Source organism: Myotis myotis, unplaced genomic scaffold (genome assembly GCF_014108235.1).
Source record: "Myotis myotis isolate mMyoMyo1 unplaced genomic scaffold, mMyoMyo1.p scaffold_m19_p_2, whole genome shotgun sequence".
Taxonomy (NCBI): domain Eukaryota; kingdom Metazoa; phylum Chordata; class Mammalia; order Chiroptera; family Vespertilionidae; genus Myotis; species Myotis myotis.
In genome coordinates, this window is record NW_023416324.1 from 45,941,031 (window position 1) to 45,955,896 (window position 14,866).

The 14,866-nt window shown below is 40.1% G+C and overlaps 1 protein-coding gene across 8 annotated transcripts in view; it reads left to right on the forward strand.

Moving 5' to 3' along the window:
• Nucleotides 1-14,866, forward strand: part of DNAJC6 (DnaJ heat shock protein family (Hsp40) member C6) — a 131,321-nt gene that overhangs the window by 106,859 nt on the left and 9,596 nt on the right. For 6 of the 8 annotated variants that reach the window (XM_036348710.1, XM_036348712.1, XM_036348709.1 and 3 more), the window contains 5 exons: nt 452-886; nt 3,482-3,616; nt 7,699-7,818; nt 8,193-8,261; nt 9,288-9,407. In XM_036348710.1, the coding sequence (XP_036204603.1) occupies nt 452-886; nt 3,482-3,616; nt 7,699-7,818; nt 8,193-8,261; nt 9,288-9,407 (879 nt within the window). The remainder of the gene's footprint in view (nt 1-451; nt 887-3,481; nt 3,617-7,698; nt 7,819-8,192; nt 8,262-9,287; nt 9,408-14,866) is intronic. The other 2 variants (XM_036348713.1, XM_036348711.1) reach the window with 1 other exon arrangement.

Consider the following 14,866-nt stretch of genomic DNA (forward strand, 5'->3'; position numbering starts at 1 on the left):
AAACACATATTACTTTCTATTGATCTGAGCACTTCCTATATGTATATCATGTCATGTGAATCTCACAGCAGCCATGTGAGTTAGGTAGTAGTTATTACCCCCATTTTGCTGAGAGAGAAACGGAGGCACTGAGAAGTAAAGCAACTTTCTGAGTGTCACAGAGCCAGTACGTAGTGGAGCTGGGATCCAAATCCCCGTTATCTGGCTCCAGAGTTTCTGCTCTTCACCCCAGTGCTGTACTGGACTCTTAGATGTTCAGCAAGTGATAACTGAATGTCATGTGAAGTACATCAAGCTTTCCATTGGGAAGGGTCTGAAAGCATTGTTTGCTCAGAGCTATTCCTTCTCTCTTTCTGGAGGGTATATATATATGTAAATTATAAAAAACCAACGATGACAGCAATGCTGTGGCCAGTAGCTAACCATTTGTTGTCATACTGGCCTTTCTTAGATCAGAAATCAGAGAAATCATTCTGTGAGGAGGACCACGCTGCCCTCGTGAATCAGGAAAGTGAGCAGTCAGACGACGAACTTCTGACCCTTTCCAGTCCCCACGGCAATGCCAGCGATGATAAGCACCATGAAACCAAAAAGCCCAGCAAAAAGCAGCAGGAGCCCGCTGCCCCTCCTCCCCCTGAGGACGTGGACCTTCTGGGCTTGGAAGGGTCTACAGTGAGTAAGAACTTCTCCTCACCAGTGGCTCCTCCCACCAATTCTGATCTGCTCAGTGACCTGTTTGGGGCTGCAGGTGCGGCCGGCCCTGCCCAGGCTGGACAGTCCGGGGTGGAAGACGTGTTTCATCCAAGTGGACCTGCATCTGCCCAATCAACACCACGCCGGTCTGCCACCTCCACCTCTGCGTCTCCAACCCTACGAGTGGGAGAAGGTAAAATTTTCCATGCTGCACTGTACAGTTTTGAAATCTAACCTTTGGGCCAAGTAGGTAGAATTGAACCTTCCTAATAAGCTAGACGTTTCTAGTCTCCCTGAAAGTTCCCCAGAAGTTTATATATTTATTTAAATGGGGAACACAAGAGGAAATAAAAGGTAGGAAAGGGTAAGAGTGAATATTTGGGCTTCTCACCCCTACTTTAATTTTTTTAGGGCTTTAATACCTGAGCGTGCAGATGTAGATTGATGAATTATTATTGCTAATGATGGTGGGGTATTTACATGGAATTTAACACTAAACATTGATTCAATTCTTATAAAAACCCAGTAATTAGATGCTGTCATTATCTCTCCTTCATAGTTGAGGAAATAGAGGCTTAGAGTCAGATTAGTAGCATACCATTTTTTTATCCACTTAGTAATGGATCGGGCCAGGTTCCAAAATTAGGCCATTTGTCTCCAGAGCTTTCCCTCAGTTTTTTTTCCTGTAATGCCTTCCTGGAATTGTAGTTTTCTGAATACACTTTGGCTATGCAGAGAAGTACTTGGCTACTTCAAGGCATATTTGAGGGACTCATGCCTGCAGCACAGCTGACTGTAGCAGAGCTATTGGAGTCAGGTAAGGAGCTGGAGGCCCATGTGGCTCAGGTAGCTTCGCCTTGCTCATTGCTACAGACTCCACCCTTCCTGTGACTGGACATCCACAGTGTTTTGACATTTTGTAAGACAGTGTAGTTGAGTAAGCGGAGGTCCTTTATAGCTAAGAACCTCTGCCCCTTGTTACCAAGGTAACAGCACATTAGGAAGAGGAAAGGGAAATGTCTGAACATTCCAGGCACATGGTAACCTATGGGACCTTTCTTTCCCAAGCTTACCCTTCAGTTCTCAGAAGGCCTTGGACAGGTGTTGATTCATGGCAGTTCAGCTGGAGGCATTCTTTGTAAGAGTGAGCCTCAGAATCATAGAATGTAGGGGCTAGGGCTGAGGTTCCTACATGTTATTGGTAGAGCCCGGATGTGAGGTGCCCTGAATCTCAGGATATTTCCTCTATACTTCACTCCCTTCCATCCAGTTCTTACTCACCAAAGTGAATAAAAGTTCTATCAGGAAATAAAAAATTCCCCAAGATCCTTAAGATGGTGCATCTTGTGTGATTTTGATGATTTAATCCATCGTAGTCCTATGCAGATAGTTCTGTCCCATTGTCAGAAATAGAAGGGCCTTCTGGCACATTAGATAAATCTGTGCCTCAGGTTGCAGACAATGAAATCGAGGCCTGTGTATACTGATTGACTTGTCCAAGGATACACAGCTGATTGGTGGCAAACCCAGATCTAGAACGCAAGTATTCTGTCTCCTAAGAGGAAGTAGAAAGAACACAGTCCAGAGTTAAAGGCCTGGATTTGAATCCCAGGACCGACACTTAACCATCTGTGTAGCCTTATTAATAAAACCTTAATTTTCTTGGTTATATAGGGGGTTAATATTTACCTATCAGCATTGTTGTAAAGACTAAATTTTGAGCTCTTGTAGTGTTGGGAAGTTCACTTTTAGTAATGGAGAATGCCTCTAATTTAACATAAGTTGCCATTAAAAGGGTACCAAGTAATAGAAGATTTTAGCATCCTACACCAGTTGGCATTAAACTTAGATGTAGAGGAATTAATTCAGTGTCCTCTTATAGTTACGCTATAAATCTGGTGTTCTCATTTTATAAAAGAGATAAAGTTTAGTGAGTATTAAATGATAAGGGATATATATTGTGTAACAGAATGCCTGACAGATGCTTGATTTACTGGTGCTGCACAAGGTTAATTTGTTGCCCAGCTGATTATAGGAGAACATTGTAGCAATGAAGTCATAGCTGAACTCATCAAACCATATATCCTGCCTGGGCTTTAAGAGTGGGATTTATTTGTTAACTTGTTTGATTCTAGTTGTCCATTCCTAAACAGGTCAGTTCCACTCCAGGAAGAAATTAATTCACTAGTGTGAGACTTACAGAATAGAAAGTGACATCTCAATATAAGGCGCTAAAGGGAATTTTATTCCTTGTCCAATAATGAGATATTAAAGGGCAATTACATACATGCAGCTCTGCATGGTTTCAGTCACATTCATTTTACACCTTGAGAAATGTGAGATGCCTTTGGGAAATTCCTGGAATTTAGAGTCAGAAGACTTGAGCCTGAATGTCAGCCCTATTATTTCCTTGATATTGGGCTTTCTAAACCTCAGTTTCCTTGTCTATATAATGAAAATAACACCATTTCTGTCTGATAGAAGACAGCGGTATTGAGGATCAGCTGAGATATTCTTTATGAAGGGCAACATGAATCCTAAGAAATGTTGCATTGTTGCTGGAAACCTCAGCTGCCCACTTTGTTCGCATCCTCTTAGTTCATTAACAAACTTTTGTTAGCCCTGGGGGACATTTAAGGATAGGATGGGCCCGTGGAATAGCCCAGGAGGCAGGAATCATCCTGATTTTTCAAGTACTTGTCCTAGGGCCTAGAAATAGTGATAACTCTTCAATATTTATTGAATGAACGAACTCATAGGACAAACACATTTCTCTTTTATTTTCTAGGTGCCTCCTTTGACCCATTTGGAGCACCTTCTAAACCATCAGGTCCAGACTTGCTGGGTTCTTTCCTGAACACGTCCAGTGCTTCCAGTGACCCCTTTCTTCAGCCTACGAGAAGTCCTTCACCTACATTGATTGGTAAGAAGTATTTTATATTGGGAAATAGATTTCCACAAGATACCCATAGGTACTTAGTGTTAAAAACATCATGTAGGTGTTTGGAGGTGGGGTGAGGAGAAGCTACATAATGCATCTCTCTCTTTTGGGTATTAACAATTCATGTTACCATATTAAAAGCTCTGGGTGTCTTATCATAAACAATCCTGTTTAACTTTGTTTTACTCAGCTTTTCTAAAACTTATTGACTTTGGAATTCTTTTTTGTATTAGAACGACATGCATAGAATTATGATACCGTTGATTGTAGGGTGTTTATTTTATGTACTGATAAGGAAGAAAACAATGCTATTACTTTTAGTTGATTGGAAGATGCATCCTAGTTGAAGACATTTTTGAAATGTGGAAAAATATGAGTCAAGTTAATAAAATGTGATATGAGCATTCCACAAAATCAGTATGCTACAGAACGAAGTTTAGAATACAGCACCCTGATGAGTTAGAGCTATTCTATCTAATACGAAGTGGCTATTGAGCGCTTGGTACGTGGCTAGTCTATTTGAAATGTGCTCTGAATATAAAATAACATCCCAGATTTCAACACTCAATATAAAATAAGAATGTAAAATATCTCATTAGTATTTTATATTGATCACTTGTTAATATTTTGAATACACTGGGTTAAACAAAATATATTTCTAAAATTAATTTAACCAATGTCTTTTTATCTTTTTAATATGACAACTAGAAAATTTAAAATTACATCTGGCAGGGTAGTTCAGTTGGTTAGAGCATTGTCCCTATATGCAAGGTTGCCAATTTGATCTCCGGTCACATAGAAGAAGCAACCAATGAATGCATAAATAAGTAGAACAACGAAATCAATGTTTTTTTCTCTCTCTCTCCTTTCCTCTCTCTATCTAAATAAATCAATTTTAAAAAGAAAATTTAAAATTACATATGTGGCCCACATTATATATTTACTGGAGGCCCGATGCACAAAATCCATGCAAGAGTAGGCCTTCCTTCCCTCGGCTGCCAGTACCGGCTTCCCTCTGGCACCCGGGACCTGGGCATCCCTTGCAGCCCCGGCTTCATCTGGAAGATTGTCCAGCCTAATTAGCATATTATGCTTTTATTATTATAGATTATTTTAGAGACTTAGGTTGTGTAGCAAGAATAGTGATCACATCCATTTGTAAGTGCAAAACAGATTAAAATGGGAGCTCTTCGATGAAGGACAAATGGCTTTGAGCTAGAGAATTGTGTCTCATTCTTGATGCTGAAGGCTATTGAACATTATTGGCCTCAACCTAGAAAACGATGTGTTGTCCAAGGCACCCTGAGCTTGTCTGGAGAATGCAGTCCAGTCATCAGCTTGACTTCATGGAAGTTAGACCAATGCAAAAGGAAGATGCGTTATGCAACATAGGTCAGACTGTAACTTGACTGAAATAGGAATCAGTCTAGGAATAACCTTTATGGGTGATTTCCAATTACAGTGGGGCCTTGACTTACGAGTTTAATTCATTCCGTGACGGAGCTCGTAACTCAAATTACTCGTATGTCAAATCAAAAAGTGAACGAGTGAGACACGTGATGCTGGGCTGATGTTGTGGAGTTCACTGTGACATTCGCTGCGCCAACTAGCGGTGGGGTATCTGAAGCTGGCTCGTAACCTGAATTTTAGCTCGCAACTCAAAGCAAAAAATCGGCCGAGAGACGGCTCGTATCTCGAAAAACTCGTTAGTCAGGACACTCGTAAGTAAAGGCCACACTGTAGTCTTAAATCTCAAACTATTTGAGGTGGGTCCACAGGACAACATACAAGAAATGCACCTCTCACCCTTGTGTAGTGCCCACCTAAGAAAATCTCCTGATTGGAAGTTGGTTTCCCTGGGGAGAAAGATGCAGGGATGGAGGTTAAAGCTGTTGTTTTTGCTCACTTACTTAAAATGTAAGTCACATCATTGCTCAAAATAGCTCCCTATTTCACTTAGCATGGGAGCCAGACTCCTCCTCAAAATGGCCTTCCGAGGCCCTATGTGCTCTAGCACCCCAGTGACCTCATTTTCTGTTCTCTCCTTCTTGCTCTCTTCATTCCAGCCATACTGGCCTACTTGCTGTTGCACTGGCTGTCCCCTCATCCCCAGACATCACATAGCTAACTCCTTCACCTCTTTGATCTTTGCTCAACTGTCACCTTCTCAATGGAGTCTACTCTGACTGCTCCGTTTCACATCCCAACTCATCCCCCCCCCCCCCTGCCCTTAATACAGTTTCCTTTCCATGGTACTTATCAACTTCATTATATTTAATAGTGTACTTACATGTTATGTCTATCTCTCCCACCAAGGCAGGGATTTTTGTTTCTTTGCTCATTAATGCTTCCCTAGCGTTTAGAAGAATTATTGGCACACAGTGGGTGCTTTCTATCTATCTTTCTATTGAATATGTAAATATAAAATGAATTAACTCATTTTTTTTCTATCTATGCTTCTTTGATGCACCATGATAGAATTAATAAGGTTATATATTTTCCTGGTTTTGGTACTTTGAATTGATTATTTTCACAAGAGTTCTACCTTTTATGTCCCGGGGGTGTGGATGTTTATACTTCAGCATGGCAGTTCTGGGTCTGGTTCTCTGTTTCTTTTGAGCTGGTTAGAACATGTTATTACTCAGTGTAGGTCAGTTAGCACCCCTTTGTTCTGTAGCCATTTTTGTCTGTGTCTTGCCAGTGAGTGAAAAGAATTTACCACTCTCCTTGCTTGGAAATCAATGATCATTCCATCTGTAGTAGATCATTTGCATATTCTTGGTATAGGATAACATATATGTGAGACTTAGATGTCAAATTGGGCGGTCAGAATTGCTCATCTCTAGAATTCCCTATCTGAGCAAAAGGCACCTATTCCCATTCTTTTACCCAGCCGTTCAAGCTGGAAACCTGGAGTCATTTTCCTGATTTCTACAAGGCACCACCAGTCTCTTCTGAAAATCAAGAAATATTACCTTTGAGCTCTACAAATGTTTATTGAATGTCTACTCTAAAGAGAATAAGCACTAGAGCATAGTGTTAGAAGAAAAAATAAACAACTATAATGAAAGGCAAGATGGAGAATAAAAGTATTAGGTAATTACCTTTTAATTTATGTATTTCCATCTCCAACAGATTTTAAGTTTATTGAAAATAGGCAGTGTGTCTTTTAGTTATCTGTTCCCTGGCATGGTGCCTTGCATAAGTATTTTTGGTTTTGATTAGTAATAAAGTTGAAATTCTGACACCCAGTTCTATATCCTAGTTGGATGTAACACTAAGATCAGAGTGTAAAGGAAGTCAGACAGCAAGGGTTGGCAAAATGGTCTAATTTCCACCTCAGTTTTCAGGGATTACTGTGGAATAAGAATAGAAAGGAAAGAACTGTAATTGCTGATAATGGCATGTTTTTTTTTAACTTAATGATGGGAAGGTAGAAGACATCTTGGTTTATACTAAGCAAACAAGAAAATATAAGGCTTCGTAATGCTAATCTTGGTGATTTCATGATTCTTTTGGTGGTGGTGATGGTGGTGGTAGTGGTGGTAGTGTGGTCATGGTGATAAATGAGGGTATGTATTAAATCCAACTTGCAATGTTTAGTATTTGCATTTTACTCACTGATTTTATGGACAGAACTTAGAGGTGCCTTAGAAAGAAATTCTTATGACATCCTGTTTCTTATTTGGATTTTATAGATTCAGAAAAAACTTAGTACCAATGTGTATACATTGATACACATGATTCTCTTTAGCTAAACATTTTTAAATTCTACATTTGGAATTTTTAGAGGTGCTAGGGGGTCTGTTTTGAGTGGGAGCTGTAAGGAGTTCGTTTTAAGTGACAATAGATACACCTCTAACATGAGCATGGTGGATGCATATAGTCAGTGCCTAATATGTGCTCTGAAAGACTGATTATTCTCAATTCATGTCACAGCAAAGAAGAAAACAAAAGTTCAGTTCTAAGTTGATTGTGCCTCTCATACGCTTGTTCATGCCAACTGAAGACAAATTGAGTTTTGTTTTTTTTTTTATCTTTTCTTATTGCCCACCGACTTCCAGATAACTATAGAAGTGGGACACACATTGATGAATCAGGTAGTTCCTGCCTTCAAGGAACTCACAATTTAGTGAAGACAGAATATGCACCGTTATATTTCAAAGTGTGTGGTGGATATGGAGGTAAAATGAAATTGAGCCAAAGAAGGGACAGAGATAAACAATATACTAAAAAAATGTAATGTACACACATTTTGGCTGCCATTATTAATTCCAGCGGGTTAAATATGAAAAAAAAAATCAGTTGAGCTATCAGCTGTTAAACTGTGTATACATTTTGGGGGATACTTATATGGCTTTTACCAACCCTCATGGAAGTCACCAAGGAGGAATGCACAAATTATCAAATGCTGCAAAATGTATTGAGAGCTCAGGATCCCTTGGGACCTTGGGAAGCCATGCAGATCTCATGGATGGCATAGCACTTTCCTACATGAACTTAGAAAGGCAGGTTCTGAGCTGTCATTTCTTAATTATTTTTCTCTCCTGATTTTTAGCTTCAAGTACACCTGCTGTGAATATTCAGCCAGATGTTTCAGGAGGTTGGGACTGGCAGACTAAACCAGGTAAAGGTCAGCAGGCTATTCATATGCATATGTAACCAATTGCTAAAGCATGACTGTTCACCCAGAATGAAGTGAGTACTTAGAGAGTATTATAGCCCACCTATGTAATTTGTGTTGATCTTTCCTAAAGACTTATATTCTTGTGGAACTTTCCCATTGCATTTGATGACATGGTAATGACATGATAACATGTATTACATGTTATTTTACTTTTCCTAGTCTCATTTGCTGAATGTCTGTTTTGATGCTAGAATTTGGCAGATCTGGGTATATATCTAACTCGGCCAATTAGAAGTTCTTGGATTTTTTTTTTACAAGTCTGAATCTCAGTTTTGTTATCTCAAAGTGGGATCCATAATTCTTATCCCACATAGTTGTATAGTTTAAGTGAAATAACTTATTTGAAAATTTCTAGTGCAGAGTAGCTGCTAAATAATTTGGATGGTCTTCCTTCCTCACAAAGGACTTGTTTCAGGGCTGGATTTGTCTGTGATTTCATAAATAAGTTCTTTCTCATGGCGAGATGGTGTTTATTGAAAGCCAACTTGTGTGATTGCATTCACAGCACTGTGAAAGTTACACACACACACACACACACACACACACACACACACACACACACACAATGTGCTTATCATGGCAACTTTCTGAAGCAGTTCCTGTTTCTTAACAAACGAGAAAATGTTGAAACTCAGAGAAGTTAAACAGTGTGCACAAGGCCACTCATTCATTAAATAGCAGAGACAGAATTCAGAGCCAGGCCTGACTACAAATCTCATAAAAAGAATGAAGTCAGGAAAGGTAAACACTGGACATAATAGTTCACAGGTGTGGCCAAGAAACAACATATATGCCTTTTTGGGGCCCTGTCTCTGCTCCAGGACACTATTCACTTAAGTTCAGAAAGACAAGGTCTACCAACTTCTAACATATTTCCAAATCCTATCCTAATTTACCCTTAGTGACAAAATTCAGAATTACACCTTAGACAACTAACTCATTTTCAATTATCTTATTCCTTTTCAGGAGGTTTTGGGATGGGAAGCAAGTCAGCTGCCACCAGCCCCACCGGATCCTCACATGGAACTCCTACCCATCAAAACAAACCCCAGACTCTGGATCCTTTTGCTGATCTTGGGACACTAGGTATAAACTTAACAGGTTAAGAAATTTACTTATGGCTACGAAACCTCAAATCTAAATCCTTAGTGTTATAATAAGCTGGTACCTAAAATGTTGCATATTCTTAAGGATATCCACTCTAAACCCAAGATTGGCTTTAAACACATACGCAAAAAATAGGCTTTAAGTAGTCAGCCCACTAACTAACTCCTATTAATCCATTTTGGATTAGTAGGATGAATAAAGTTACAATTTCTAGGAGCATCTTACAACAGAGTTTGCAGTAAAAGTAGCAAGAGTGTAGGGAAATGTAAGTGGTGAGACTGGTCAGGTAGATTTGAGCCCCCTGGGGCCAGTTGTGCATAGGTGTTCTTGTGATGTTACCAGTGAGGTCCTTACACTGGTACCCTCCTTCTCGCCATCAACTACATACAAAAAATAGACTCTCTGTATAGTATTTTCAAAGTGGTTTTCATCGTGTGCTCATTGTTATTAGAGGATGAGTGTTACATGAGCAAGTAATTTTTGGAAACACTGGGTTCGGTGGACTTTGATGACTGCAAAAACTTCTGGGAATAAATGGTCATAGTGATGCTTCCCAAAAGGTATACAGTTTGAAGTATTCTCAAACTATTTCACCAAGAAAGCATTTTTTGCAAGGAGTAGTTCATTGGATGTTCTGAAGCCTTGTCTCCCTCCCTTTTCCTTCCTCCTCTGGGCAGTGCAGAGCTGTTAAACAAGGGTGGATGGGCCCTGACACGAAGGTTTAAATTAGCCAGGTGGATAGTTCAGGTTCTCAGAAAGCCCTGGGGTATTTAGAGCCAAATTGTCTGCAGGGAATGAGAGCATGCTACCATTTTGACAGCAATTGGATCAGATTCTTGACTTTTCCTTATATATGTTTTAGAATTTTTTTAAGAACTCTCAAAATTATTTTCCCTTCTTTGTATCCTAATGTAAGTTTAAAAATTTTAAATAACAATATCAGGTGAAATTCTACCTCAAATCAAACATCATTAGGTGTTCATTTTTTCCCCATTTATTCATTTCACAACTACTTAGTATCTTCAATATGCTAATACTGTTTTAATAAAAACCAACCACCAAAAACAATAATAACAAAATTTCTGTTTTCTAAAGCTTATATTCTAGAAAAGTAAATAAATAGTAAGTGAATAAATATATAATATAATAACTGTTTACTGGGGGATTTACTATGTGCTGGGCACTATTTTAAGTGCTTTACATATATAAATTTATTTAATCTTCCCAATAATCTTTTGAAGTAGAGGCTATTATAATCCTCCTTTTGTAGATGAAGAGTGGCCATTGTAGGAGGTTCTTTTTAAAATCCAACATTATGTCTTGCATTTAGCTCTCATGTTCTTTTAGACATTGTTAATCTGGAATCATTCCTCAACCTTTCTTTGCCTTTTATGACATTGAAACTTGAAGAGCACAGGCCAATTAAGCAAGTCTCAATTTGTTAACTTTAATGACTTGCTTAAGGTGATGTCTGCCAGTTTCCTTCATTATAAAATTATAATTTTCCTCTTTGTAATTAATGAGTAATCTGGGGGAGATAATTTGAGGCTATCCTATTTGAGATAATCCTATTAGAGAAGATTATATTCTCCACCTGACTTTACCCACCTATTTTAGCATTCATTAATGATTCTTTTCTGAAGTAGTCATTGTTATGATACTTGCAAAATTGTGATTCTTCTGATTCTTTCTTTCTTTCTACATTTATTAATTGGCATTTTACTGTAAAGAAAATAATTTTCTTTTTTCTCTCTCTCTTTCTCCCTTTCTCCCTCCCTCTCCCTCACATCAGAATGGACTAATGGATTTTTTTGATTAATTGGGTTATCATTCATTACTGTCATTATTTCCTTTAATGTTCACATTGTCCCAGATTTGATTTGTTAAAGCCTCTTTGCTCTGGCTTCTGTGCCCTTTTCACTAGATTCCATGAGAACTTACTTTCTTTATAGTACAACAAGATGTTCCAGGCTTGTCCTGACCTTTTTATACCCTAGTTCTGGAATCAGTTGTTCTCCAAAGTATCTTCACTCCCTTTCGTGGGGAATGGTATTTAGAAACCAAAATCTGTACACTGGGTATGTTCATTGGTACTAAGTGGGTGTCATTCTCTACCTTTCAGAAGATATAGGAGATGAATGGATATTCATATATAGGCTTTCATCCGGTTCCACAGGGTTCTTCCTTGTCTTCCCTATTGCAGTGGTTCTCAACCTTCTGGCCCTTTAAATACAGTTCCTCATGTTGTGACCCAACCATAAAATTATTTTCGTTGCTACTTCATAACTGTAATGTTGCTACTGTTATGAATCATAATGTAAATATCTGATATGCAGGATGGTCTTAGGCGACCCCTGTGAAAGGGTCGTTCAACCACCAAAGGGGTCGCGATCCACAGGTTGAGAACCGCTGCCCTGTTGTATATGTTTCTCTTATTTTTCCCTGGATCGCAGTATTAACAGATAACAAAAATAGTTTCGAATAGCTACACACATATCACCGTAACAAATCTACTAGGAGGAGTTCAAGAGTTCTCTGCCAATTTTGAAATGCAGTAATTTTTACAACTGCTGGAGAAATTGGTCTCCCAAATTTCTCCCTCTTTCTAGTCACATATCTTAGGAAAGTTAAGTAACTTTCCTAAAGCCACACAATGAACAAGTGTATGTGCAAGGGTTATAAGTTAGAATTTTTGACTCCTAGATAATCATTTTAGAATAAAAATTATAATTCCAAATTATATACCTGCAAGTTATTTATTTATTTATTTCTGTTGATCTTCACCTGTGAATAATTTTTTCCATGGATTTTTTTTTTTTAATAGAGAGAGTGGAAGGGAGGGAGGAGATAAAAAGAAACATGAGAAACACATCGATTGGTTGCCTCCTGAACCTGCCCTGACCGGGGCCAGGGATGGAGCTTGCAACTGAGGTATGTGCCCTTGACCAGAATCGAACCTGTGACCCTTCAGTCCTTGGGCCAAGGCTCTAACCACTGAGAAACCTGGCTAGAGCTATACCTGCAATCTAGAAAATACAAAAAACAGTGTTCTTCTCTTTAAGGTATTTGCACATTTAACGATTCTGATACAAACACCTATACCAGTGGTTCTCAAACTTGGCTGCACATTAGAATCACCTGGGAATCTTTTTAAAATCCCGATTTCTGGGCCTCATCCTCCGGAAATTCTGTTTCTTTGTTACTAATGTTGTGGCCCCATCCCATAACAAAGAAACGGAATTTCCGGAGGATGAGGCCCAGAAATCGGGATTTTAAAAAGATTCCCAGGTGATTCTAATGTGCAGCCAAGGTTGAGAACCACTGACCTATACCTTAGTTCCTCACTTAGATGTTTTAATTTAATTGATCTGGTTGTGGTTTGGGAATAAGGAGTTAAAAAGCTCCCCAGGTGATCCTAATGCACAACCAAGGCTGTCAACCATACTTTAGCTTTTAATGAGGATAGCAGTGGCCTCTGGGTTTTGCTGCTTCTTTGTATTTCTGTGAGTTCTCTGCTTTAGTAGCATTAAAACTTAGAATTGTTGAACATGGGTAGAGATATTCTGGAAGGGTAGACATTAGAAAGTCCTACCCTGTTGATAAGCCCCTTGAAAGCAGGGTCAACATCAGCCTTTTACCACTGTATCTGCAGCCTAGCAGGTAGAAAATGTTCAACAGTGTTTCAGAAATGAATGTATAAATGACAATGTTATGGGAATATGGAAGGCTTTAAAAATTCTTTAGGCTTGTCCATATTTACTGGATTTTTCATATATATATATATACACACACACACACATACTAGAGGCCTGGTGCACAAATTTGTGCATGGGTGGGGTCCCTCAACCTGGTTGGCAATCTGGGTGATTGGGGCCGTCTTGCCCAGTCCCGATCAGGCCGATGGGGGCCCGATGGGGGCCCGATGGCAGGGGGGTGGAGGGGGGGAGGAGGGAGGAACCTCGGGAGGTTGGCTGTGGGAGTGCACTGACAACCAGGGGGCAGCCCCTGCATTGAGCATCTTCCCCTGATGGTCAGTGAGCATCATAGCTACCACCCGGTAGTCTGGTCGTCCAATCATAATGGTCGCTTAGGCTTTTATAAAAGACTAGGAGCCCTGTGCATGATTCGAAATCGCACGGCACTGCCCACCCTCGAGTCTCCGGTCCGGCCCTGCCTCCTTCCCCAGGCCCCACAGCAGCCATGGCCCCTGCCAGTCCGGCCCTGCCTCCCTCTCCGGCCTTGAAGCAGACACGGCTACTGCTGATCAGGCCCTCCCCCAGCACAGGCACACAGAGGCCCCTGCTGCCCCGCCCCCAACGCTGCACGCACAACCTCCACCTGTCCAATCGATCTGTTATGGCATCCCAATTAATTAGCATATTTCTCTATAATATATATATATATATATATATATACACACACATACATACATACAGTGGGGCCTTAACTTACAAGTGTACCGACTAACGAGTTTTTCAAGATACGAGTCGTCTCTCAGCCGATTTTTTGCTTTGAGTTGCGAGCTAAAATTCGGGTTACGGGCCAGCTTCAGATACCCCACCGCTAGTTGGCGCAGCGAACGTCACAGTGAACACCACAACATCAGCCTAGCATCACGTGTCTCACTCGTGCACTTTAAGATTTGACATACGAGTAGTTTGAGTTATGAGCTCCGTCACGGAACGAATTAAACTCGTAAGTCAAGGCCCCACTGTAGATAGTAAGCTTCCCTGAAATATAAAATGAAATCCCAGTGTAGAATGAATATCCAGCCTAAGGTGTGTATTATGTTGATGTCCTGTGGGCAGGTGGGCCCAAGGGCTCATGAAGAGATGCTTCATGCTCTGAGTTACAGCCTGAGAGGGGCCAATACCAAGCTTCAGAGTATATGCCCTGTCATGACCTTTCCTATTACCTAGTATTTATTGAGCCCTTATCATGTACTAGTGTGTGCTCACTATTGCTGGGATTTGTGCTCACTATTGCTTCCATTATGTTATAATGTATAATGCCTAGCATTGTGTCTTTACAGTATACCTGTGATGTATATGTAATTCTGCTTTTACAGATGAAGGGTAATTGAGTTATGAGCTCCGTCACGGAACGAATTAAACTTGTAAGTCAAGGCCCCACTGTAGATAGTAAGCATCCCTGAAATATAAAATGAAATCCCAGTGTAGAATGAATATCCAGCCTAAGGTGTGTATTATGTTGATGTCCTGTGGGCAGGTGGGCAGATTTATGTCAAATCTTAAAATGCACGAGTGAGAAACGTGATGCTGGGCTGATGTTGTGGCATTCACTGTGACGTTCGCTGCGCCAACTAGCGGTGGGGTATCTGAAGCTGGCCCGTAACCCGAATTTTAGCTCGCAACTCAAAGCAAAAAATCGGCTGAGAGACGACTCGTATCTTGAAAAACTCGTTAGTCGGTACACTT